General features: G+C 43.3%; 8 protein-coding genes across 8 annotated transcripts; 5 read left to right on the plus strand and 3 right to left on the minus strand.

The window, feature by feature from the left end:
- Window positions 1-355: 355 nt before the first annotated feature.
- Window positions 356-5,276, plus strand: EAE97_001142 (uncharacterized protein; the record flags this gene model as incomplete). Its single annotated transcript, XM_038871652.1, has 3 exons — window positions 356-685; window positions 732-1,170; window positions 1,225-5,276. The coding sequence occupies 3 exons, from the start codon at window positions 356-358 to the stop codon at window positions 5,274-5,276; spliced, it is 4,821 nt and encodes a 1,606-aa protein (XP_038737553.1).
- Window positions 5,277-5,721: 445 nt separating this feature from the next.
- EAE97_001143 (uncharacterized protein) lies at window positions 5,722-6,984 on the plus strand. Its single transcript, XM_038871653.1, has 3 exons — window positions 5,722-6,298; window positions 6,354-6,482; window positions 6,534-6,984. The coding sequence occupies exons 1-3, from the start codon at window positions 6,188-6,190 to the stop codon at window positions 6,861-6,863; spliced, it is 570 nt and encodes a 189-aa protein (XP_038737554.1). The 5' UTR covers window positions 5,722-6,187; the 3' UTR covers window positions 6,864-6,984.
- An 86-nt stretch (window positions 6,985-7,070) lies between these two features.
- EAE97_001144 (uncharacterized protein) lies at window positions 7,071-7,831 on the minus strand (the record flags this gene model as incomplete). The annotated part of the gene is made up of 2 exons (XM_038871654.1): window positions 7,071-7,672; window positions 7,744-7,831. 2 exons carry the CDS (start codon window positions 7,829-7,831, stop codon window positions 7,071-7,073), a joined length of 690 nt encoding a protein of 229 aa, XP_038737555.1.
- Window positions 7,832-8,170: 339 nt separating this feature from the next.
- EAE97_001145 (uncharacterized protein) lies at window positions 8,171-11,421 on the plus strand (the record flags this gene model as incomplete). The annotated part of the gene is made up of 6 exons (XM_038871655.1): window positions 8,171-8,261; window positions 8,418-8,563; window positions 8,617-8,643; window positions 8,695-8,730; window positions 8,786-11,194; window positions 11,245-11,421. 6 exons carry the CDS (start codon window positions 8,171-8,173, stop codon window positions 11,419-11,421), a joined length of 2,886 nt encoding a protein of 961 aa, XP_038737556.1.
- Window positions 11,422-12,052: 631 nt separating this feature from the next.
- EAE97_001146 (uncharacterized protein) lies at window positions 12,053-13,564 on the plus strand (the record flags this gene model as incomplete). The annotated part of the gene is made up of 1 exon (XM_038871656.1): window positions 12,053-13,564. One exon carries the CDS (start codon window positions 12,053-12,055, stop codon window positions 13,562-13,564), a length of 1,512 nt encoding a protein of 503 aa, XP_038737557.1.
- A 589-nt stretch (window positions 13,565-14,153) lies between these two features.
- Window positions 14,154-14,711, minus strand: EAE97_001147 (uncharacterized protein; the record flags this gene model as incomplete). The annotated part of the gene is made up of 1 exon (XM_038871657.1): window positions 14,154-14,711. One exon carries the CDS (start codon window positions 14,709-14,711, stop codon window positions 14,154-14,156), a length of 558 nt encoding a protein of 185 aa, XP_038737558.1.
- A 119-nt stretch (window positions 14,712-14,830) lies between these two features.
- EAE97_001148 (uncharacterized protein) lies at window positions 14,831-15,046 on the minus strand (the record flags this gene model as incomplete). The annotated part of the gene is made up of 1 exon (XM_038871658.1): window positions 14,831-15,046. One exon carries the CDS (start codon window positions 15,044-15,046, stop codon window positions 14,831-14,833), a length of 216 nt encoding a protein of 71 aa, XP_038737559.1.
- A 1,769-nt stretch (window positions 15,047-16,815) lies between these two features.
- EAE97_001149 (uncharacterized protein) lies at window positions 16,816-19,639 on the plus strand (the record flags this gene model as incomplete). The annotated part of the gene is made up of 5 exons (XM_038871659.1): window positions 16,816-17,835; window positions 17,900-18,113; window positions 18,163-18,590; window positions 18,718-18,924; window positions 18,980-19,639. 5 exons carry the CDS (start codon window positions 16,816-16,818, stop codon window positions 19,637-19,639), a joined length of 2,529 nt encoding a protein of 842 aa, XP_038737560.1.
- Between the last annotated feature and the right edge of the window lie 4,120 nt (window positions 19,640-23,759).

Raw genomic sequence — 23,759 nt, forward strand, 5'->3', positions numbered from 1 at the left:
CACGAATCAATCAGCACTTAATTCATCACTTGCAGTTGATTTGACTTGTCCTGTGAATGCTTGACTTTGTAATAGAGATTAAACGTCGCGAGTGCAAGAAAATAATTGTCGCCGGTTGTAAGCGACTTGTCCTATCACAAGCTTGAAGCTATTACATAGGATCTCAAACACCACCTTAAAGCTCACCAGCCCTTTCAACACAATTACGATAACATTTCGCAAAGGACCAAATTACGACGCTTCTAAAATTGGTTTGTACTAAATGTTGGTCTGAGAAACCAGTTCTGCGAGAGTCCACGGACTGCGGCGCAAACAAGTTAAGCTGTGGAATGATGCGCCAGAGCAGGTAGTCTCGATGACCCCTCCTTCGGAAAACAGTACTGGTGCGGAGGAAGACACGGTTGATGAACATGATGTTCTCGGAAATGGATTCGCAGATATATCACAGGACATCGACGCAGAAGATGCAGAGCATTTGGCTGGAGGTCGGATTTCTGAGCTGCTACGAGAAGAGAGAGATGAGGGCACCTTGACGCCGCAGAAGCTGGGGAATGGTACAAAGTACAAGCAGCCTCAAGATTCTGAGAATGCATCCGAGGATGGATCTGTGGGAGCACCTCCTCGGAGGGTCAGTAGTCCCATAGACTCAGTCTTATCTATTCCAGATGATTCTCCCTCTGTCCAGGTAGGATAAGTCACGAAGGCAATAGAAGATTGCTAATATTTGGTAGGGCTCCATGTTGTCTTCTCCTGCCGGAAGTGGCATATTACCATCAGTCGCATCCAGGCCGGGCCTCGATAGTCCTACTCCATCGTTTCGACCATTCGACCGCCGGTTCTCCTCGCGTCTTTCTATATCATCCTTAAATGTTCCTCGCTCTAGTTCGCCTGGTTTCATGAGACCACATTCGCGGCAGGTTTCAATTAATAGTCAGATGCTACAAGATGCAGGAGATACAGATACACCGTCTCCACCTTGGGAGGTTGTGCGGTGGACAAAATTGAAGAAACTTAGCGGGCAAGCATTTTCTGAAGTTGGCAAGCGTAATTTTGGTACAACAACATGTATAGCAGTTTCTGCATCTATAGTGCTAGGCACATCGAAAGGAGTAATTTTAATTTTTGACTACCATCAAAATCTCAAATCTATAATTGGACCGGGTACAAAGGGTAAGCATCCAAGATTCAACATTTGTGTTCTAGCTCTATAACTGACCATCACAGCTGTTGAATCTGGCGCCGTAACTTCTATTGCCATATCTGCTGATCACCTTGTGGTTGCTGGTGGTCATGCCAATGGTAGTATTTTCACGTGGGAAACCGCAAGACCAGCCCGCCCATTTCTCCATATTCCATCGCTCGAACCCTTCCAATTAGCGAACCGCAGTGTTGATGGCCATGCTCCAAACATTGCGATTCGACATCTAGGATTCTTGGGCACTAGACATACGGCACTTGTGTCAGCAGATGATCGTGGAATGGCCTTTTCGCATCTTGCAACCAGAGGTATGGGTGCTGTTGGACGAACAGTCCGAACCACTAGGATATTAGGCCGATATCCAAATGATATTGGCACTTCCGGGAAGCCTCGAAAACCAAGCACTGTCTTGGCCTTCTCACCTCTCCCGCTTGGAAATGTAGAGAAAGGAACTGATACTCTAGGTTTGACTGCCATGTTGACTCCTTATCTACTCGTAATTGTATCCACAACTCCAATCGCTCAAACTCAACATAAAGCTGCTCGACCAAAAGAGGTCGCTGCCCACAGCGCTATGAGTGGTTGCCTCGCATGGTTTCCTGCAGTAAAACTGAAGGTTCCAGATCCTGATGATGGCAGCCAGAGTTCTAAAGTCAAGCTGGTATATTGTTGGTCTAATATTTTAACTGTGCTGGATGTGGAAGAAACACCATCTGACAACAAAGATAAACCCCCCAGTCTATCCTTTAAACCTCGTAGTCGCTGGAGGGCGGAAGAAGCTATTGTTGCCGTTCAGTGGCTTAGTCGATCCGTTCTCACAGTATTGACGATTACACAACGCCTGATTATTTTGGAAGACGTAAGTATGCGAATGACTGAAGCATTCGATTTAGTACACAAACATATCTTTCACCAAGATTTGTTTTCCGAACAACTGCATACCTTGGTAGAGCAATTGGACGAAGAAGACCCATCTATGCATGGTGTTGTTGCAGATGCATTTTATATGAGCTTCAAAGCTTACAAGAGTCGAATGTTTCTTCTTGGCTTCAATGATGTATCAATAGGAACACTATCGAATTGGGCAGACCGACTAATCGCATTGATGGAAGATGGTGATTATATTGGTGCCATTCAATTGGCGACATCCTACTATACTGGTGATGCAGATAAGTTGACCATTGGACTACCGGAGGATACTACGTTACGACATTCTATGGTACAAGACAAATTGGTCGAGATTATGACTGCTTCTCTCAAATTCGCTTTCGGTCAGCGACAAAGATACCCGGCTGCTACAGATGAGCACCTCAAGCAATTGGCTGAAGCTTGCTTCGAAGCATCTCTTAGTATCAACGATATAGATTTCCTCTTCGATGAGGCTTTTGAATGGTACGAGGATGGAGGTTCGGAGGGTATTTTCCTCGAGGTTCTAGAACAGTACATATTGGAACAACGTCTTACCTCAATACCACCCACTGTGGTCAAATCCATGGTTTCCTACTTCGTTGGCAAAGGCTTCGAAAGTCGCTTGGAAGAGATGATTTGCCAAATGGATACGGCAACATTAGATATTGACGAAGTCACTACGCTTTGCAAACAGCACAATCTCTACGATGCCCTCATTTACGTCTGGAACCAAGCATTGCACGATTACATAACCCCTCTCATTGATCTTCTCACATTATTGATTCCCCTGGTTCAAAATGGCGAATCTCTATACGATGGGAACGTGACGGAAGATTCCATTTTTGGTGTCAATGCATTGAAAATGTTTCCATACATGTCATATACGTTTACAGGCCGAGTTTATCCTACCGGGGATCAACTTGAGGATCAAGAAGCTATGAATGCTAAAGCTGAACTCTACTGGTTTCTCTTCTCGGGAAAAACAATTTCTTGGCCAAAAGGAAATACCAAACCATTCTTAACAAAACCGAACGAAGATATCGAGCCTTCTTTTCCTTACTTAAGAACGGTTCTTAAATTTGACGCACCGAGCTTTCTCAGTGCTTTGAACGAGGCATTCGAGGACTCTTTCCTTAATGATACTCCGGATCGTGCTGTCAATGGTGGCTCAAATCGTGATATGTCGGAGGAGCATGTATTTGGCCTTTCCGTTAACAGACAATATATCGTCACGATACTCCTAGAGGTGATGAATGCCAATGAGTTTGCATCAGAAGATACTATCTATTTGGACATGTTCATCGCTCGAAACTTACCGAAGTTTCCTCAGTATTTATTGCTTTCTGGGACATCTCTGCACAAAGTCTTGACAGGCTTGTGTAATTATCCTGGCGAGGATCTTGCAGATGATGCCCAGCTCAGTGCAGAATACCTATTATCAGTATACCATCCGACTGATCTAGCCTCATTAATGCCTTTGTTTCAAAAGGCAGGTTTTTATCGAGTTCTGAAAAGCATATATAAATCAGACAAACAATACAGCCAACTCGTTCAGGCGTACTTTGATGATCCCGAGGATCGAGAAAAAATATTCGATTGTATCGCTGACTGCCTAAGACCTCGTTCTGGGTTAACCAAGCGACAAGTTCGAGAGGTGCATGAAGTTATTGAGAAGCATGCAAGTGATCTGGTCGGGCTCGATGCTAAAAACGCTGCCCTGACGATCCAGAACTATGCTCCTACTCTCCACGAAAAGATGTTGGCCTCTTTTCCCGAACTGTCAGAGGTACAGTATATCTATTTGCACAGCATTATGGAAATGGCAGCTGGCCAAGAAGAGAGCCCCAAACGCTCACCCCCTGGTGAACTCACCGAGCAATATGTTCAGCTTATGTGTAAATATGACGCTCAACATGTGGTGGATTACGTTGAATTAGTGCAATCATCTGATCTCCGACTCGAGAAAGTATTACCTTACATGGAAGAGAGCGGCGTTGTCGATGCTGCTGTCGTTTTGATGGCTCGCGAAGGTCAAATTAGAGCTGGTATGGATCGACTGATAGAACATCTAAGGATATTAGAGGCTACTCTGACGGGTATTCTTTTCGCATCGGCTGATGCTACGAGATCCATGAATGCAAGCGAAGCCGTGGAAAATACTCTCACTGCGCTTCAAAAATATATTAATGTAGGAATCTGGTTATGTCAAAGCCAAACGTCAACGCAATCAAACCATATAAACGGAACTCCGAGTAAAAGAAAGTCTTCCGGAAAATCCGAACTTCTTCCTGAAGAGGTGCTTTGGCTAGACCTTATAGACATTGCGGTACAAATTACCCGCACACTGTCTCCAGGCCTGGACGACGCAAAAGCATCAATTTCAAATGAAGTGGATCGTGAGAAGTTCACCACTCAACTCCGTACTCTTGTCCAGCGAACTTTTACAGCCCTCCTAACCTCGACATCAACGCCAACCTCCTTCGGTGAAAACTTATCTTTCTTGCGTATCTTACGAGCATTCTTGACGAAGGCATCAATTTCGTCTCCCAACCTCAGTGATTTGCGCGCCGTACTTGCTTCAGTATTTTCAGCATATGCTTATGAGGAGAGCATTCTGAGCTTAGCGAATCGACTACTCGACAAAGATCTCTTCGTCAATGTGCAGTCCGTTAGCAATCTTCGTCAAAGAGGATGGAGACCGCGAGGCTCCACTTGTGAGGGCTGTGGTCGAAGGGCATGGGGGCCTGGTGTTTCGGGTGATGTGTTTTCTCAGTGGGAAGAACGACAAGAAGTGGAAGAACAGGAGCGACAGAAAAGACGAATGCTTTTGAGCGGAGGTGCTCCTGAACGAGGAAAGGGTATAGCTCCAGCTAGAAGTGATAGTTTACCAAAGTTTGACGATGATAGTAGTGGAAACAGGAATGGCAAAGGTAAAGAAAAGAGCATGGATGAAGAATCGGTAGCAGGGCCTCGAGATGAATTGAATGGTCAACGGGGTGGCAATGATGATAATGATGACAAGGGTCAGCAGGAGTTAGGACCACTAGTGGTGTTTGCTTGTAGACATATTTATCATCGGGCTTGTTTGGAGGCAATACAAACCGATGATAATGCGACAAGGCATGGGATTCATGATGGAAGGGAATTCAGGTGTCCTATAGATGGGTAGTAATAGGAATATAGTAATGGTATTTTCTGTGTAATACTTTAGTTGATCCGCACATCCTTCCCGGATCTTAGTTTTCCCCGTGAAGTCCATAATTTCATCGCAACAAAGTCTTTCCATACCAATGCCGTATCATGAATCCGTACAGTAAGTTTTCTTATGAAGCAAACCGTTATCGATGCGAATCTCTTTGACTTCACTCAACTTTAAAATATTCAAGCATTTTGCTTCGTGTTTTCCACAACGGTGCGGAAACATCCTAGTTTTCCGGACCAGCCACACTTTTACGTTTCCAGCCACGCTGCAACTAGCACATCGGTACCTGGAGCTAATTTAGATGACTAATCTGGAAGAAACGAATCATGTCCTTGATATTGATAGAAAGGATGATCACTGAGGTATTTTTGTATGGAAATTAGCAGGTGAGACCATAAACCGGAGGATCTTGGCCGTATTCCAAGCCACCAAATATATGTAATGTTGTTAGTATAAGGTTCTCGTTCGGGCATCTTTCGTGCTTGCGACGTATCCTACTTTTCTTGTCTCACATTTCCTACTTACTCTGAAGTCGTGATTTAAAAGCAGCTCGCGAGTCGCAATCGATATTCATTGAATAAATACCCTAGATCTCAAACGAAGTCTTGGTATTGAATACGCTTCTGTAACACCGCATGAAACTCGAAAGCCGGGTATTGAGATTACCGTGTAAAAGAGACCCAAGCACCGCCTCGTTGGATTTGGGTACTTCTGGAGTACTTCTCTGGAGCAGGAAGTCCTGAGTGTTGGTTTTGGTACTTTGTCTAACTTAATTTCTACAACCAAACGATAGCGGACGGACGGGAGATATTATTATACGATACCATTTCATACATTGTGGTTACAGGGACGAGATAATTGGGATATTAATCGCAAAAATGGACGGCGACTTGTCAATGAATACGCAGCGGGCGGCCAACGAGACCATCGAATGTGACAGATATGGTAATTGTTTTGAAAGTGATGAAGTTCCTTTTTGGCTCACCAAGGTTTGTTTGCTGGTTGACATAGAAAGTTGGGCTATATACTAATAATGGTCAATAGAAAGGACAAATAATCAGATGGTCAGTATTCTGGGGGCTGTTCATCATTTTTATGCTATGGATTATTATCGGATATTGGCATGCGAAGAGAAGAATAAGAAAGGGCTTGAAACCGTTGGCATATCATAGGGTAAGGAGCTTTCAACAGATTGTACGAAAGGGCAATGCTAACAATGAGTAGTGGATGCTAAACAGACGACAACGAGCACAATATGACCCAGCCTACCAGACCCCTAACGTATATTACAATCAATTTCCAGCGGCAGGGGGACAATATGGCATGCACCCTATGCCACCGCCAATGTATGATCCGAATGCGCCATTACCACCTACATATCAACCACCTGCTGGAGCGACTAAAGTCGATCCGTCGCAATGGAGATCAGAACCAACAAGACGTCCAGCCGATGATGGTGGAGAGTCTGCTCCCAGTTATGAGGCACCTCCTGGACCTCCTCCAAATCTCCAAACAAACAATACTGGAGCGGGCAACAATCCATTTCGAGGTTAGTCGTAAAGGGATGTTTAATGAATGTTAGTGTTTGGGTATGCTTAATACTGTTGGTGAAGAGATTGAAATTAAAGAGGGATCAGCTTTCATGAGAAATCATTGTGAATAAATGTACTATCCGGAATAGAACAATAGAAGATGCTGAAATTCAAAATATATTATTACCCATTACATAGTCTTACACACCACTAAGTGAAGCATTGGACACTATCCAAGGTCCATAGCATCAGGATCATCTTCTATAGCTTCCACATTCATATCTTCTACGTCAGTATCCCCTCCAATCATACTATTTGTATCGGTACGATCTTGTACAACTTCACCCACCGTTCCATCTGCGCCTTTCTCCTCCAGCCTTGCCTTCTCGTCCCATTTAGCTCTAGCCTTCTCCCTCGCCTCCAGAAATGCCTTCCGCACCAAATCTTGTTCCTCGGGGACATTGTGATTCCTCGGAACAGCTGTATCGTATAAGATGAGCTGATTACTCATCCCGGCCAGCTGTCCGTCTTTGTTTGCGAGAATGTGAGGTGGAATCCGTGTTTCTCGCAGATGTTTGGATATGTCGGGGAGAAATATTAGCCGTCCATCATCGGAGGCGTCACTGTCTGATAGCTCATCGTCAAGATCGTAGATGTAGACTTTGTGTTTGGAATCGTCTAGTTGCATTACATCATCTGCATCTTGCTGTTGTCTTCTTTTCGGTTTGATGGGTTTATGATCGCTGGTAGTAAATGTAGAGCTGGTGGTCGGTAGATCTGAGCTTAAGGTGGGTTGCTCAACTGGAACGTAGAGTTTCTGGCCATTGCGCTCTAGAATATTGTTAGCCTGTGAACCTCGTGCATTTCAATAGAGATAGGATAAACTATTGTAGGATATTTACCAAGATTAAGCAAGCTCATCCGTTTGGAGAGTCGTTCATTGTCTTGTGTTTCTGCCTTTCTCTTCCTAATACCTGTCGCTTGATCCATCTTAACGACCCATCCCTCCCCTAATCACAAAACTTCTTTTCTGTTACTTAATATGTGCACGATAAAATAAATGTCAATCTGTATGAACAGAAGAACAACTGTCAGTTGAAAGTCTTTCTTTTCTAGGGGAATTTGTATTCTTATAGAATTGAGCGAATGAATGCGTTGCGTGGAAGATTGAATCTGAACGTCGCAAGAGTTCCAGGTCCACTGAGTCACTGCTCGAGAATATTCTACGAACCAGAGACGACACGACTTTCTTTGTTCAACTCGCACACCACCTCGATAAGTTCTTACAACACAACCTTATATCGCAAATTTTCTGGGACGTCGAGAATCATGGCGAGCACTAAAGATACCACGAAATGGACGGCCCCGGTGGTCAGGAAACAATTCTTAAGCTTTTTTGAAAAGAATGCTCATTCTGTCGGTAAGTGGCGGGTAATTCCTTTTGGTGAAGGGGAGCTCTCTGGGGAATTTCAACCACAATTTTCATCTAAATGGGACTATACTTCCTATGCAGCCATGGCGCCTGTCTGCGGTTGTTTGAAACGTCTATTCAAGCCATTATTCTAACAAGATGCAGTACCATCATCTTCTGTGGTCCCTCACAATGATCCCACTCTCCTCTTTACGAATGCTGGTATGAATCAGTTCAAGCCGATTTTCCTCGGCACGGTGGGCAAGACCGATGATATGGCACAATTAAAGAGAGCGGTGGATACACAGAAGGTAGATGGTTGTGTTGCTGCTGTTATCGTAGGGTTGCGCTAACGGAGTTGTAGTGTATCCGTGCTGGAGGAAAACATAACGTAGGGCTATCTGACTCGGGGATGGAAAGTATATGATCTGATGGTTTATAGGATCTTGATGATGTTGGAAAAGATAGTTACCATCATGTAAGTTGACACTTTGATATGCCAGATTCGAGCAGCTTTAACATGTGAGTCATAGACCTTCTTCGAGATGTTGGGAAATTGGTCGTTTGGCGACTACTTCAAGACAGATGCTATTGGAATGGCATGGGAGTTACTTACAAAGGTCTACGGGTTAGATCCAGATCGCTTATACGTTACATATTTTGAAGGAGATTCGGAGAATAATGTCCCAGCGGACACAGAGGCCAAGAACTTATGGTTGAAGGCTGGAGTCAAGGAGGATCATATCTTGACAGGAAACATGAAAGATAATTTCTGGGAAATGGGAGAGACAGGGCCATGTGGACCTTGTAGTGAAATCCATTACGACAGAATAGGGGGAGGACGCAATGCTGCTCACCTTGTTAATCAAGATGACCCTAACGTATTGGAGATCTGGAACATCGTATTTATCCAATTCGATCGCCAGAAGGATAGATCTTTGAAGACTCTACCAGCTAAGCATATTGATACTGGTATGGGTTACGAACGTTTAGTTTCGGTATTGCAAGATAAATCATCGAATTATGACACAGATGTGTTCTCGCCATTATTTGCCAAGATTCAAGAGGTCACAAACGCCAGACCTTACACCGACAAATACGGAAAGGATGATACTGATGGGATCGATACTGCTTATCGTGTTATTGCTGATCATATTCGTTTACTCACTTTCGCCATTTCAGATGGAGGTGTTCCCAACAACGAGGGACGCGGTTATGTTGTACGCCGGGTCTTGAGAAGAGGATCTCGCTATGCTCGAAAATACTTTAATGCCGAAATTGGTAGCTTCTTCTCCAAGATCCTGCCAGCTCTTGTTGAACAAATGGGCGAGCAATTTCCCGAAATTGTAAAAAAGCAACAAGATGTGAAGGAAATCTTAGATGAAGAGGAAGAGGCTTTCGCTAGAACATTAGATCGTGGTGAGAAGATGTTCGAGAAATATGCCGCTCAAGCTATCAAGACGAACACCAAGAAGCTTTCTGGTGCAGATGTATGGAGATTATATGACACTTTCGGTTTCCCAGAAGATTTGACCAAGATCATGGCGGAAGAGCGTGGTCTTGAGACAGATGAAGGAGAAATCGAGATTGCAAAAGAGAAGGCGAGGGAGGCCAGTAAATCCGTTAAGGAAGCTGCCCACACTTTCGCCAAATTGGATGTTCATCAAATTGCCGAGCTGGACAACATGGGTATTCCTCGACCCAACGATGATGCTAAATTTTCGAAGGGCGATTCAACTGGCAAGATTGAACTCATTTACGATGGCAAGAGCTTCCTTAAGAGCACTGCGGATTTGCCTAATGATAAACCATTTGGTATTTTATTAGATAAGACAAACTTCTACGCTGAACAAGGTGGGCAAGTTTTCGACACCGGAAAAATCATAATTGATGGTGTTGCGGAATTCAAAGTCCTTGATACTCAAGCATATGGTGGATACATTGTTCACAATGGTTATATGGACTATGGAGACTTTAAGGCTGGTGATGAAGTTATTTGCGAATACGACGAATTGAGGAGACAACCTATTCGGAATAACCATACCGGTACCCATATCCTTAATCATGCATTGAGGGAGCACTTGGGTGAAGATATCAACCAGAAGGGATCACTTGTTGACCAAGAGAAACTACGATTTGATTTCTCGCATAAAGCTCAAGTCACATTGCCTGAACTCAAGAAGATTGAAGATTCTGCAAACTCTTATATCAAGCAGAATTGCAAGATCTACTCGAAAGACGTTGATCTTGATATTGCAAAGGGCATTGAAGGTGTACGTGCTGTCTTTGGCGAAACTTACCCAAACCCCGTTCGAGTGGTGTCTGTTGGTGTCGAAGTTGACGTTCTGCTCGCCGAGCCCAAGAATCCAGAATGGCGAAAGGTCAGTGTTGAATTCTGCGGTGGCACTCACGTCGACCAAACCGGCATTATCAAGGACCTCGTTATTGTCGAGGAAAGCGGTATTGCTAAAGGAATCAGAAGAATTATCGCTTACACTGGTGATGCCGCGCATGAGGTGCAAAGAATTGCCTTGGAATTCGGCGAACGTATCGCGGCTTTGGATGCTATGCCTCACGGCGTCGAGAAAGAACAAGAGGTCAAGGCAACACAAAATGACTTGAACCACCTCACTATCTCTGTACTTGCTAAGGAGGACCTAAAGAAGAAATTTGCCAAGGTTCAGAAAGATGTCCTTGATGAACAAAAGAGAAAGCAAAAGGCCGAATCCAAGACTGCATTGGATACTGTTACTGCTTATTTTGCTGATTCAAAGAACAAAGACAGCACCGCGTATATCGCACAATTGCCGATCTCTGCAAATTCCAAGGCTATTGCTGACGTTATGAACCATTTCAAGTCTAAGGCGAAGGATAAGACAGTTTATCTTTTTGGAGGTAGTGCTAACGAAGGTGCTGTTGTGCACGGTGTATATGTTGGTACAGTAAGTGCAAAACGTATTTTTTACCTCCAAAAGTCACTAACACTGCATAGGATGCTGCTTCCAAGGGCGTGAGTGCGGAGCAATGGGCTGCAGCAGTCTCAGAGGTTGTAGGAGGCCGATCCGGTGGAAAAGAGCCAACTCGTACTGGTCAAGGTACCAACCCTGATAAAATTGAGGATGCGGTTGCTGTCGCCGAGAAATGGTTTGCCGAGAAATTGAAGCTTTGAGAATTATACCATGGCCCGAGAGGATTATCTTAGAGCGGAAGCTACTTTTTCAACGTTTAGACGTCAGTTTGATTTGCAGTGGCTTGTCTCAAGTAAATATTGTATTTTGAGCATAAATCTCGATTAGTTGATCAATGGCAAAGTGTGGGTAAGTCACTGGATTCGATTTCAATCTACCAGTTGTTCGTGACACCCCTTAGGCTATGTGATCTCTGTGCTTGTTGTGATTTCTCTTTCAAAATGCGCAGCTGTAATTTGATTTCATGTAATTTGTCATTCAGCCTCGTTGCGTTCTAAATCATGAAAGCATTTGGTTCGCTTCTTTTCCATACCCATGTCAAGTATCGAGAATTTTCAGGCATTGATCCAGGATATAGAGAGGGTAGTTGTGTATAACTCTCAACTTCAAACCCAAAAAAGAGAAAGGGCAACTATCAGGTAGGCGTCCAAATGTGCCTTCCGATTTCGTATTTTAGAGGAATTGCTCTAAAACAGCTCCCACCAATTCTACAAAACGAGTCTAGTCAATATAAACACTTCTGGTTTTTCTAGACATCCTCAGTGCTTATCCAATCCATATACATTTAGCTACTTCTTTGCTTACCACTTTTTGTATTTGCAACTCGCAATAATGCACGATCAAAACAGTAACTCTTACGACGAACATGGCATTACTCAAGACAACTACACAGGCTTTCCACCAGCCTACATACCGCCAAATAATCCGCCTTCTCAAAATAGTCACTCAGATCCCCCATCTCAACGACCATTCCAGCCTCAATTGCTAGAATATTGTCGACAACAGCAACCATTTGAGGAAGGGCTGGACATTTTTAGTCAACATAATTCTCTTGAACATCGACAGCTGTATCAGCCGCAAACATTGGTCCAGCAAGAAGTCCCGTCTCAATATCTAACGCCACAACCATCGTCAGAGCCCCCCCTATTTTCATTGCCTCTAGTCCAGTCATCTCAATTCCAACTGATACCCCAATCGCAGCCATTGTCTCAATTGCAAGGTTCCATTGGTCTTGATGTCATGACTTCCTTCGAGACTCAATCTCAGTCCTCAGTACAAAGTCATCCACAAATGCCCACGGGTTTTTCCTCAGGCTCAATGCAAAACTTTGAGATGTCGGCCATGTCTGAAGTCGAAACCCCTCAACAAGATATTGTGCCAAACGCATTTGGAGCCCAGGATTCCTCCCACAATGATCTGCCGGGTCAAGACACACCCCGGTTGTCTAAATCGCACTTAGTCAGTATCGAAACTACAGAAAATGACAGAAAAAGAGATTTGGTATCTGCTTTTCGAGATCGTCTTCTTTCACGCAGCTACTTCCTTATTCGTTGGAACGAAGACCTGGAACGTGGCGTCTCAGCTCTCATTCTGGAAGCTCTCGATGACGTACATATGGCCATCGGCCGAATGTGGCCCGCACTTTCTACTTTTAACATTAAAGTAGAATATTCGACTTTAATTGATTCGCAAAAACAAGACTCTTCGATGGCCCAGAGAACCTTTGAGTATCGTCTCGAGAATCGACTCACCCAGCTTCTTCAAAACCTGGGCTGCGACTTGCATCGAATTTGCAGTATTCGTGAAGACCTAATGTCAATATATAACAAAAAAGTATCCGAGATCGCAGATCGTATTGGGATTCAACCTCTGTTAAACCAAATTTGCTCTACCGGAAAAAAAGCAATATTTTTGTGTAGGGCCAGAGGCAAACACATTGGTAATATTTACAGAGGCCATTTCTATTTCTCGGTAGAAACAAAGGAACGGAAACAAGTCCATGTCCCTTTGAAAATTCCGTTTTATATATATGGCATCTTTCGATCTTCTGGTGTGATGGATCACGGGGATGTTTTCGAAGTCACAGGACAAGTTTCTGAGGACGGAAACGATCAACTGTTGCGAATAGTGATGGCACACATGTCGTGCAAGGCAAATGACATGGTTTATATAAGGAATGCTGGATATCACGGTAAAATTATGACACCGGATGGTATCTTGCTGGTAGATATCAGGGCAGCAGGGCCGAGACCGCGAGCCATCTATTCCACACATGAATTGCGGTACGTAGTCGATTCACACACGACCCTGGCACGTATTTTGGCAGGCGATTTGGACGTCTAGAGAAATCATTGATAAAGACAAATGATGCACGTCAGTATTATTGGTTCCGAATCTGGAATGGGATAGTATATTCTTAAGGTTGACCGTCTAAGGTTGATGCGTCCATAGAAATAGCTCAAGTTAATCGTTAAATGTATAATTACCTGATTTGTGCCAAATACCGAAATGGAGAAGAGTTCTTTACCAATGTGTACTTGATATGATTGCCATGAAGCGCCATTAACACCCAACAGACGTAATTCTCAAGGCACGTTCACAAATAACGACCAAGTGTCTAGATTGTGCAGAGTGAGTTCTTAATTTGAAATTGTCTGAAATATAGGATTAAGTCTGATTCATCAACGTTCAAGGGACGGTAGAGGAATGTAAACACGTCTTCAAATGTAAAGTAAAATTTTGACCTAATTGGCAAGAATCCTCCTCAACCTTATTTCGAGGATTCGAACTCCGTGTTGAGTTCAATTGCGAAGATCCAAACGTGCATTGGATGTCAAGAAACGCCGGAAACATATATGAAAGCCAAATAAACTATTGGTTGGTATAATCTTTCCAAGACTGTCCTCTTGATATCCCTCCAACCACACATAAATTAAAGATCCATTCTTCTTTTCCTTTCCCTGGAACAACTCGCCTTATCCCTTGAGCTGCTCGAATTCGTCCTCGTCCTACATCTTCCCCTCTCCACATCTTCGTCTCCTAAGATGCACTGCTCACAACGACTGTCGCTATAACTTCCAAACCGAGGACCGGATTCTTCACCACCGCGTCTTTTTTGCATTCCTCCACTTCCACAGTGGCATTGTCTACTGTTGCTAATCATATCCGATCTTTCTGAGCCGGTTGAGCCAGCACGATCCCGCGATTCGGGACGCCAATCTGATGGTGCGGATGTGGGTGTGAAGTTTCGTGATTGGTGTAGTGCTGACGATAAGGATGTTTCATTTCCGTTCATGATGAGTTGGTTTAGAGAAAAGGGATTGAAATTTGGACTTGAGGATTCAGAGTTTGAGAGTGACATTGCGGTGGGTGAGTTGAAAGGGGTGTCTGGGACGTTGTCTGGAGAGTGAGATACGTCTAGACGGGTATAATCGCGGTGTTGTTTATTGGTAGGATCGAGATAGGGGTTGTGCTTTGGAGGGAAATTCATGATTTTTATGATATTTGAGAGAGTACTTTTGGAGATTTTAGGTAATGGAGGAAAAGAAATATTCAAAAATTGTTTCGAGTTTCGAGGAGCAGTAGTTGGTATTAGATATATGATTTGATTTATTGGTTTGTTCTTATATTAGAACCGTTTGACTGTGTGCATGAGATGGGATGGAAACTATGAGCAACTGGTGCGACAACATCGCGAGAAAACGGGAATCTAGACATGGCATTGATCTTCTTGTTTATTGCTGATCGAATTTGGTGTTTCGACATGATTGGAATCTCGAAAATCAGGGCATCATTCGCAGGGATATCATTGTCTGGGGTGAGCATAATGTATAGGGCTGTGCAAGCTCGGTACTGATTCTTGTCTCCACGCTGTATCCACAATTAACACGCGTAACTGGACCATGTGGGGAGATTGAGAAGATTTATAGAGATCGCATGGAAGATCGAGGGGAAGTGAATGAGTTGGAATGTATGGACTGTTGAATTCTAGAAGGGCTAGAATTGGGCATTGGCATTGAAAGTTACTCCTTTGAATTAGGTATGATAGTACAGAATACGAGGTCAAGAAAAATAGCTTTTCTCTTTCCTCTTTCCTTTGTGCCGAGTAAGTCTCTCGACCGGCTTTCTCGGAAAAGACATAAGAATTGAGGTTTCATGTATGTATTTCATAAAATGAAGATACTTTTTCAAGTAAAACAAAAGTAATTAGGATCAAAGTACATCTTACTATTTGCAGACAACACGTGCTATTAAAAGAGTACGGCTGAGATGCCCCTTTTCCCTCTCGGTACTTGTAATTTCAGCCAAAATAGACAAGATTCCGCTACTTTCAATAAATATCACTAACACGAGTTCAGAGTGAGCAACGAGTAACGCACTTGTGTCATTTTCCCCTCTCTTTTCTTAGTCGCGTTCCATTTGCTCAAGCCCTCGTGCATGCATGTTTAAAAGAAAAAAGTCGGCTTACCAGCCCCGCGCCCATGCACCCCAGCAACTAACTGTCCTGTCTTTCATTCAACAAACAAAAATGCAAAAAAACTGGTGAACAGAGGGGGATTCGAACCCCCGCGGGCTAAGCCCATGAGAATGCTAATTGATTAAATCAACTAAGCTGTTGAGCTTGAGTCACACGCCATAACCACTCGGCCATCTGTCCTATTTGCTTATAACTGTGGGGTGTTTTGGAGTATATGAAGTCCCTGTAGCCGAACAACTCAGATAAACCATCTCTCCAAGCCATCGAATTTCAATAGCGGGCGAAAAAAGGTCCCGTGTATGAAAAGGCGCTCAAAACCCCTCCCCTTTCATGACAGCCAAGCACTTATAAACAACGGAGGCTAGAAGCAGAACAATGTATGACCTGTACATTATTTTTGAACTACCGTCCAACTACAGCTTGTAAGCTTGTGAACTCTTGCTTGGTCATCTTCAAATAAAATACGAGACTTCTCAGTGATATATTGTCGTCTCTTTTACACCGGATTTCCTGAAGAGAACGCCATATACATTATCGTTGGATACATGTTAGAAATCATGTATTATAAAGTTTAAGGGGGTTTGACACTTGTCCCTAATTGTTAAAGTCAAAGTTAGTCGTGAATAAACCTTCGACGTTGTTCTATCAGACTACACATCTCCGAACGACTTCAGAAAATATAGGATAGAGTAATAAGCATGATATCTACCTTGGTACCTAGGTAATCCTTTGAGTTGGCAATAGCAATAAAAAAACCAATCTGATATTCACTTGTTAAGCTTAACTTACACAATATTCCTTATTAACATTGCTTCAAGGGAGAAGGAATTGAAGTCGAAGAGATAACTAGATTCAATTAACATTCATGATCACTACCACTAATGATTCTTGCAAAATAAACGGTCAAGCCTGACAGCATCAAAGCGAACACCCCTAAATAATGACATCTTCAGGGTCGGCCGCACAGTCTTTGTACATCAACATACATACGATTGGTAATATTTCCATATAATTCTATCCACACTTTTAATCTCTTCGGACCAAGCACTTTCTAAAATTCTGTAGCTTGTGTCTATTAGATGAAAGTGCTTTATTAGTGATCGCTTACAAAAGAGTCATGTTCGGAGACTATCAAAACCAGCAGGCAATAGCTAACCCACCAAATTCTACGTACCCCTCAGCGTTATCGATTCCCCCTACTGTCCCACCTAGCAACCCCGATGATGTTCGGCGGACATCAACGTCGGCTCCTACTGCAGCTCCTACTGGACTGAATGCGCGGTCATGTGTTACATGTCGCAGACGAAAGGTCAAATGCGACAAAAAGGTGCCTTGCTCGAATTGTACCAAGGCGCAGTCACCATGCGTATTCCCAGCACCGGGTAGAGCGCCTAGACGCCCCAGGGCCGGAGGAAAGCCTATTAGTGATCGAGAAGCGGAACTTCTAAAGAGACTAAGAAGACTGGAAGGAGTGGTGGAAGAACTCAGCGGACAAGTGGATGCGGAAAATCCGAAGGCTTCCCCATCAAGCAGCCATTCCTCCCCGCACAACAATGTTGAATCGAGCAGCGAGTCTCCTGGTGGAACTGCGAAAACTATAACGAATGGGCTGAATGGAAGGGACGAAGAAAAGGGCACAAAACGACAATGGGCTACGAGATCTTTCAATATGGGACTTGCAGCTCCGAAATCTGCATTTACCATGGAAGAAGGAATAGGACGCCTGGTATTAGATTCCGGAAAGAGTCAATATGTATCGAATCCTTTCTGGGCAGAATTATCGCAAGAGATAGCAGAGCTTCGGGCCATGTTCGATGAGGATGAGGAGGATACCGATGGAGATTCCCCAATCCCAGCCCCATCTTCCGCCACCCAACCAGATCATCAGAGTTTTGTGATGGGTTATAGCTCTGCCGACGTCAATATGAAGGCTTTACATCCTTTACCTTCTCAAATACCTTTCTACTGGTCAACATTTCTAGAGAATGTGATGCCATTGGTCAAGCTTCTCCATGTGCCTACGACAGGGAAAATCATCAAAGAAGTTCAGCACAATCTAGACACTATAAGCAAGAGCACAGAAGCCTTGATGTTCTCTATCTATTTTGCAACGATCACTTCTATGTCAGATGAAGAGGTTTGTATTTCTAATTCATTCCTACATGCTCTAATTCTATGAAGCTATGACTGACTTTTTTAAGGTTGCTACCAACTTTGGAGTCGAGAAAGATGCCTTACTAAGAAAGTACCGATTTGGTACCGAGCAAGCTCTTGCCAGGGCAGGCTTCCTTAATACGAACGAAATTATGACTGTTCAAGCATTCGTGTTATTCTTGACTTGTGTTCGTAGACATGACGATACTCGATTTGTATGGTCCTTAACTGGACTTGTTATGAGAATTGGCCAATCGCTTGGTGAGTTCTTGTATAAGTGATTCTCAAGCTAAATATCTAACAAGTTCAGGGTTGCATCGTGACGGGGAGAAGTTTGGGTTATCCCCATATAATACGGAAATGAGGAGACGGCTTTGGTGGCAAATCTGTGTCCTGGACGTGAGGGCGTCCGAGGACCATGGATCTGACCCTTCTATACTTGATCATATATTTGATACCAAATTCCCACTTTCGATAAACGATGAAGATCTAGATCCAGACGCAAAGGAACCACCACAACCCCGAGAAGGAGTTTCGGATATGACATTCGTTCTTGTAAGGTTTGAGATATGTGCTTTATCAAAACGCCTCCAATACACTCCACCAGGTCGTGGTCCTTGTCCCATAGGAAATCCAACAAACCTTACGCTCGAAGAGAAGGAAGAATTGATCAAAGAGACTGCGGCTCGAATGGAAGAAAAATATCTCAAATATTGTGAGAATGCAGGCCCTCTCTATGTAAGCAAAAGCTTTTATTCGTGCTTTATCTTGGTTATTCAAATCTACAAAGAAAATGCAATGCATACCTCGCGTACACCCGCATATTCTCATTGCATTGCTTATTTACTAATGTTTGAAACGGTAGTGGGTAGCGGGTACAGTGGCACGTCTCATATTTGCAAAGATGTCGTTGATAATTTACCATCCATTGATCCAACCTGGTAGGCCTCAATGTTTATCTCCACACACGAAGGACCGTCTTCTCAAGTCATCTATCGAAATTATCGAGTATTCAAGAATCTTGGAGACAGAAGCTTCTACCAAGAAATGGGGCTGGTTATTCCGCACTTATGTATGTATATGTTAGACTTCGTGGTACTTAACACTACTGACCGCCATACCTACAGGTGCAATGGCACGCTATTGCTTTTATTCTTGGCGAACTCTCTGTTCGCAAAAATTCTCCACTCGTGGAGCGAGCTTGGCAAGCTATTGACAGTGCGTTTGAAGATTGGAGTTCTGCTGTCGGTAGCAGCAAACGCGGTATGTTTTGGCAACCCATGCGAAAACTCATGGCAAGAGCTCGGAGAAAGCGAGAAGAAAATATGAGCTCGATGGAAGAAGAAAACGAGGAAGATCATGATCATTGGGAAGGAGCCCCTCACGATTGTCCTGTCGCCATGCGCAGAGCTCAAAGGTCAATGCATGATGCTACCAACGGACCGGTATTGGAAGCGAAACCAACTTCACATTATAGGGAGCAACAGCAGGAATTCAATAATGATTTTGGCATGGCAGTTTCTCCACATGTAGCATCAATGGGTATGCTAGCGCCCGAGCAGATACAACTTCAACTTCAAATGCAGCAACAGCAACAACAATTACAAGGCCAGACTCAAATATCTTGGTTGATGGATGACAATGCCTTATTAGATCTTGACATGAATGCCATTGATGGCGATCCTGGCTGGGCTGGCTGGGATGATTTGGCGAGGGATTTCCAAAGTCAAACAGGCCAACAAGGACCAGATGCAAATACCTTGGGCGGTGTGGGGAATTGGTGGTAAACACTTTTTGATTGCATTATCCGTCCCAAGTTATGATCCTTTGAATGGGATTTGAATAATGAACGAATACATGAGAGCGATGGTTTACATATAGTTTGGGCTCGGAGGCGATGGCGTTTTTTGCATCTATATGCATTGGATAATCAATTCATATTCACGCATACATAGGAGTGGATCAATTGGGCAACATAGGGTTTGGATATGCAGTATTGATGAGGAGTCACTTTATGATCTTTCAAGAGGTTAAATTTCAAACTCATAAGTATGGGATGTCCATGAAGGCCGTCTTCATGTAATTTTACATCCGCATATTAGGACGATGTCTTTAGATAGCTACTTTTAGAGGACGGATTTTTTGTGATATGGGCTGGAGACGAGGGTTAACATTTACTTCATTGGATAAATCTCCTCTTCATGTAAATAGTTTTCAGCAAATTTGAATCAAAATCATGAAAACTCAGCCTTGCTTCTAAATGTTTATAATAGTTTAACATTGGTCATTGTTTTCTCGTTCGCTAAACTTGACTCTTTCTAAGATTTCTATCTTGACCTTGCTGTCGTCAACTTTTCAACATGAAATTAGTCTTGATTCCCGTTTTTCCTAAAGAATGGGGACTTTGTAATTTGTTATCATTGTTTAAAAAAAGTTCCCTCTTGTTAAACCTGTCGAGACCGTCCTAAGGGAGCGAGGATACAGTGAAAGTGCCCATCTTGGAAAGTTGACATGAAAATTCCGCCTATTTGTTTGGAGTTCGTCAAATTCGACGTGGGCAAGCGTTTCTGTCCATTAGTATACATCGTATCCCTCTAGACAACATCTGGCTTGCTTTCTTGAGTGGAGTGATCCCGGCATTCGTTTTCTTGTTTACTGATAATATATGCTTGTGCTTCCCAATTCTCAGAAATGATTTTGTTCTTGAAAGCGGTGGATCTCTGTTGAAAATGCGGTCAAATACTCACTCTTGAGGGGTAGTCATAAGATACATAATGTGAAGTTGAAGTTGGTCGGCCCATCAGCATGGAAAAACTTTTCAATTCTCACTCTGCTTGTTCTTTCACCCGTGGAATCGGGTGTCCAGCCGTCCTTATGCTCTGAGCCTCTATGTCGGGTCAGCTTGTCGTATCATAAGGCTTTATCTAGGTTTGACGGTGAAAGAAAGAACGGTGTGAGTGAGTCAGGTTCATTGAGGGTAGGTCTTTTTTGGATACTGAGATTAGGCTGGACGAAGCAGGCAGTATATCTGGTATAGATATTAGGTTGGGATTCCTATGAACTATACGATGAGAAGACCGGAGATTGTATTTTTACTGTCTTTCAACTTCATCGGCACTGACTCAGAGAGGGATAAATGGGAGAAGCATAACGGGGATGGCGTGGCGATTTGATACCATTAGATAAATATGGAATGCATAAATCCAAATATAAGAATGAGTACGTAAGGCGTAATCGTTCTCCTTCTTCGAGTTCACCAATTTGAGAACCAACATCGATAGACGAGAAAGTATCGACTTCTAGCAGCTCTTTCTCTCAAAGATGTAAATTATTTCTAACTTGAATCAACGAAAATATATACCCTTGATTATCTAGAACTCTAGGATAACATTATAGCAAAACCTCGACATCATTAAACTAAAAGTTTGAAAAATCAACGTGAGTAGTCAAACCAGAGGCGACTTCAACGATATCGGAAAACAGGCAGTATTCTAGGAAACCAATTTCGGGTATGAGGACTAAGGAACTCGCTCCCTCTAATGTCAATACAACAACAATTAACCAAATACAGGAGCGAGTAGAGGCATAAACTCGGACGATATTTGCCTAGCAAACCCCTGAAAAAATCATCGAGTTGATCAATAGATGTATAAGATAATGATCATCTTGTGATTTATATCGATTGATCAAGGCAGCTAAGCCTTAAATGATACCAGATTTTCGAGCTTTTGGATTTCCATTGGGAGGGATGAGAGAGAAGCTAAGAGAGGAAGAAAAGTACGTAGAGATGGATTTCGATTTCAGTCATTAAGCTGTGGAAATACCAGGTACAAGAACATCGATATAGTATTGTCCCTTTACAATACGATTTCACTTGTGCCTCTCTTTTTCCTATTAGAATAAAACATCAATATTAAAGAACCACATCGTAAACACTGAATTCACCCCACACCTCGTAACTGATACTCACGTGATATTCGCTTAAGTCTCTGCAAGTTTCCTTTGATCGACAAACGTGGAGTACATTAACTAGCACAAATACCACTCCTTCATCAAATACAGCAGATAATCCGGCATGGTGTAGTGGCTAGCATTTCCGCCTCTCAATGAAAGCCTTCAAGTTTCAAGTAGGTCGCGGGAGACCGGGGTTCAATTCCCCGTACCGGAATTAGATTTATCTTTTGAATTTCCTACTCCTTTTGGCAAATATTTTGTTCAGAGTGCTTGTTGATCAGGGACCAAAACTTCGCTGAAACGACGATTCACTGTAACACACCCGATGATTGCTCCGGCGGCCATGACTTGTCCGGAACATAATCAGTAGATCCCGTCTGTTAGGCCGGGGGCAAATCCATTTAAGTTTTGTTTTTGCTAATCCACCAGGAACCAGTTAATCACGCGGAATAGAAAACTCAGCAGCCACTAGGTCCGAAGTCAGTATCAGCTTTGACCGACCGAGTCAAATAGGAGGAGATAATGAAGTCCTTCATTTGAGAATCTCATCTCAGGAGTTTCTCATGCAATATTATCAAATCTTGCTGTGGCAAAAACATCGATCCATACGGAAAAAACTTCAAAATGCGCGATCAATTATGAGGTCAGAATTCGCTGACCTCATAATTCGCTGTTCATCATTAGTGTAAAAGGGAATCGATTTTTTAATAACCAGGCGCCAGGGATATCCATTGTACACAAAGTCTCAGGCGAAGGTTTTGACTGGACGGATAGATACATCCTATATAGCATTGTGAAACCAACACATCGATTCCCTGGCAACAACAATGATTCGAGACCTAACAGATTGTTTGCGTGGACTGGGAGTTCTTCGGGAAGTGACAGCAGCAGCACTCTTTTCAATTTTTGAGAAAGAAAAAATTGGTGTGCTGCATTCACTGCATGCCTGTTAGCGGATCTACGAACACCTGCCGTGTGGCGTGATATGTACGCCGAGTGTTGCATGTATCCTCGTGCTGTACCGTATATATGCAAATGGATGAGTGTTCTCGGTATCGGGGAGTTGGAGTTCACGAAACATATTGAATTTTGATGAGCGAACATGGCGCCGGAGTTCTCGTCGCTGTCATAAGTCATTGTGATTCCAAATTCTTATGGGCACAAAATCATACTTGTAATCCGTGAAATCGTGGTTAGCTGTACGATATGTCGTATGGTATCATTAGTCAGTTACATAGAAAACTTCTACAAAACCGAGGTCATCGACATGGCCATTCATTTAATCGTGACCACTTTTAACCTTTTGTGGATATTAAAAACTCAAAAAGCTTGTTCGTGAGAGTGTCATGAGAAAAATCGTACCTTTGACTGATGGCTGGATGGTTTCCCCCCACTTAAAAATCTCATTTGCCGAAAAGCATGCATACATACAAACCGTCTTGCATCCTTGGATCCCGTCGTCTTCAAAGCTCAAACACGCCATTCAAATTCGAAATCTTAATAATGTCTTCTTGGTCACTCCCTGAACACTACTTGTTGTTACGGCCAACTTGATAGAGTGGACCGTTGAGCCGACTTACTCCTTTCAGTGCGACAATGCTACCTACATGCTAACCGCTGACAATCCCCAACAGCCCTCCCGCGACAGCCCTCCCTCAATTCTAGTCGTAGATGGCCTGCAATAACCTGAGTCATTTCATATGCTTATCCGCATCTGCTGTCATACGCATCTGGCTGGTGCGCCTGGTGATCATTGGTTAGCAGAACAATTAAGCTCCAAATCATACTCCGGCATTTGCTATGCTATGCTATTCATGCAATGAAATGAAAGAATGATTGAGGCAGTGGTCATCAATATGCCATAAAAAGCTCGGGACATTCGGGAGTGGATACTCAATCAAAAATTCTCTGGCATATAAAGGTAAGTGCCAGCCGTGCTGAACCGTATGGCTT

The sequence above is a fragment of the Botrytis byssoidea genome, assembly GCF_014898295.1.
Source record: "Botrytis byssoidea strain MUCL 94 chromosome Unknown BBYS_002, whole genome shotgun sequence".
Lineage (NCBI taxonomy): Eukaryota > Fungi > Ascomycota > Leotiomycetes > Helotiales > Sclerotiniaceae > Botrytis > Botrytis byssoidea.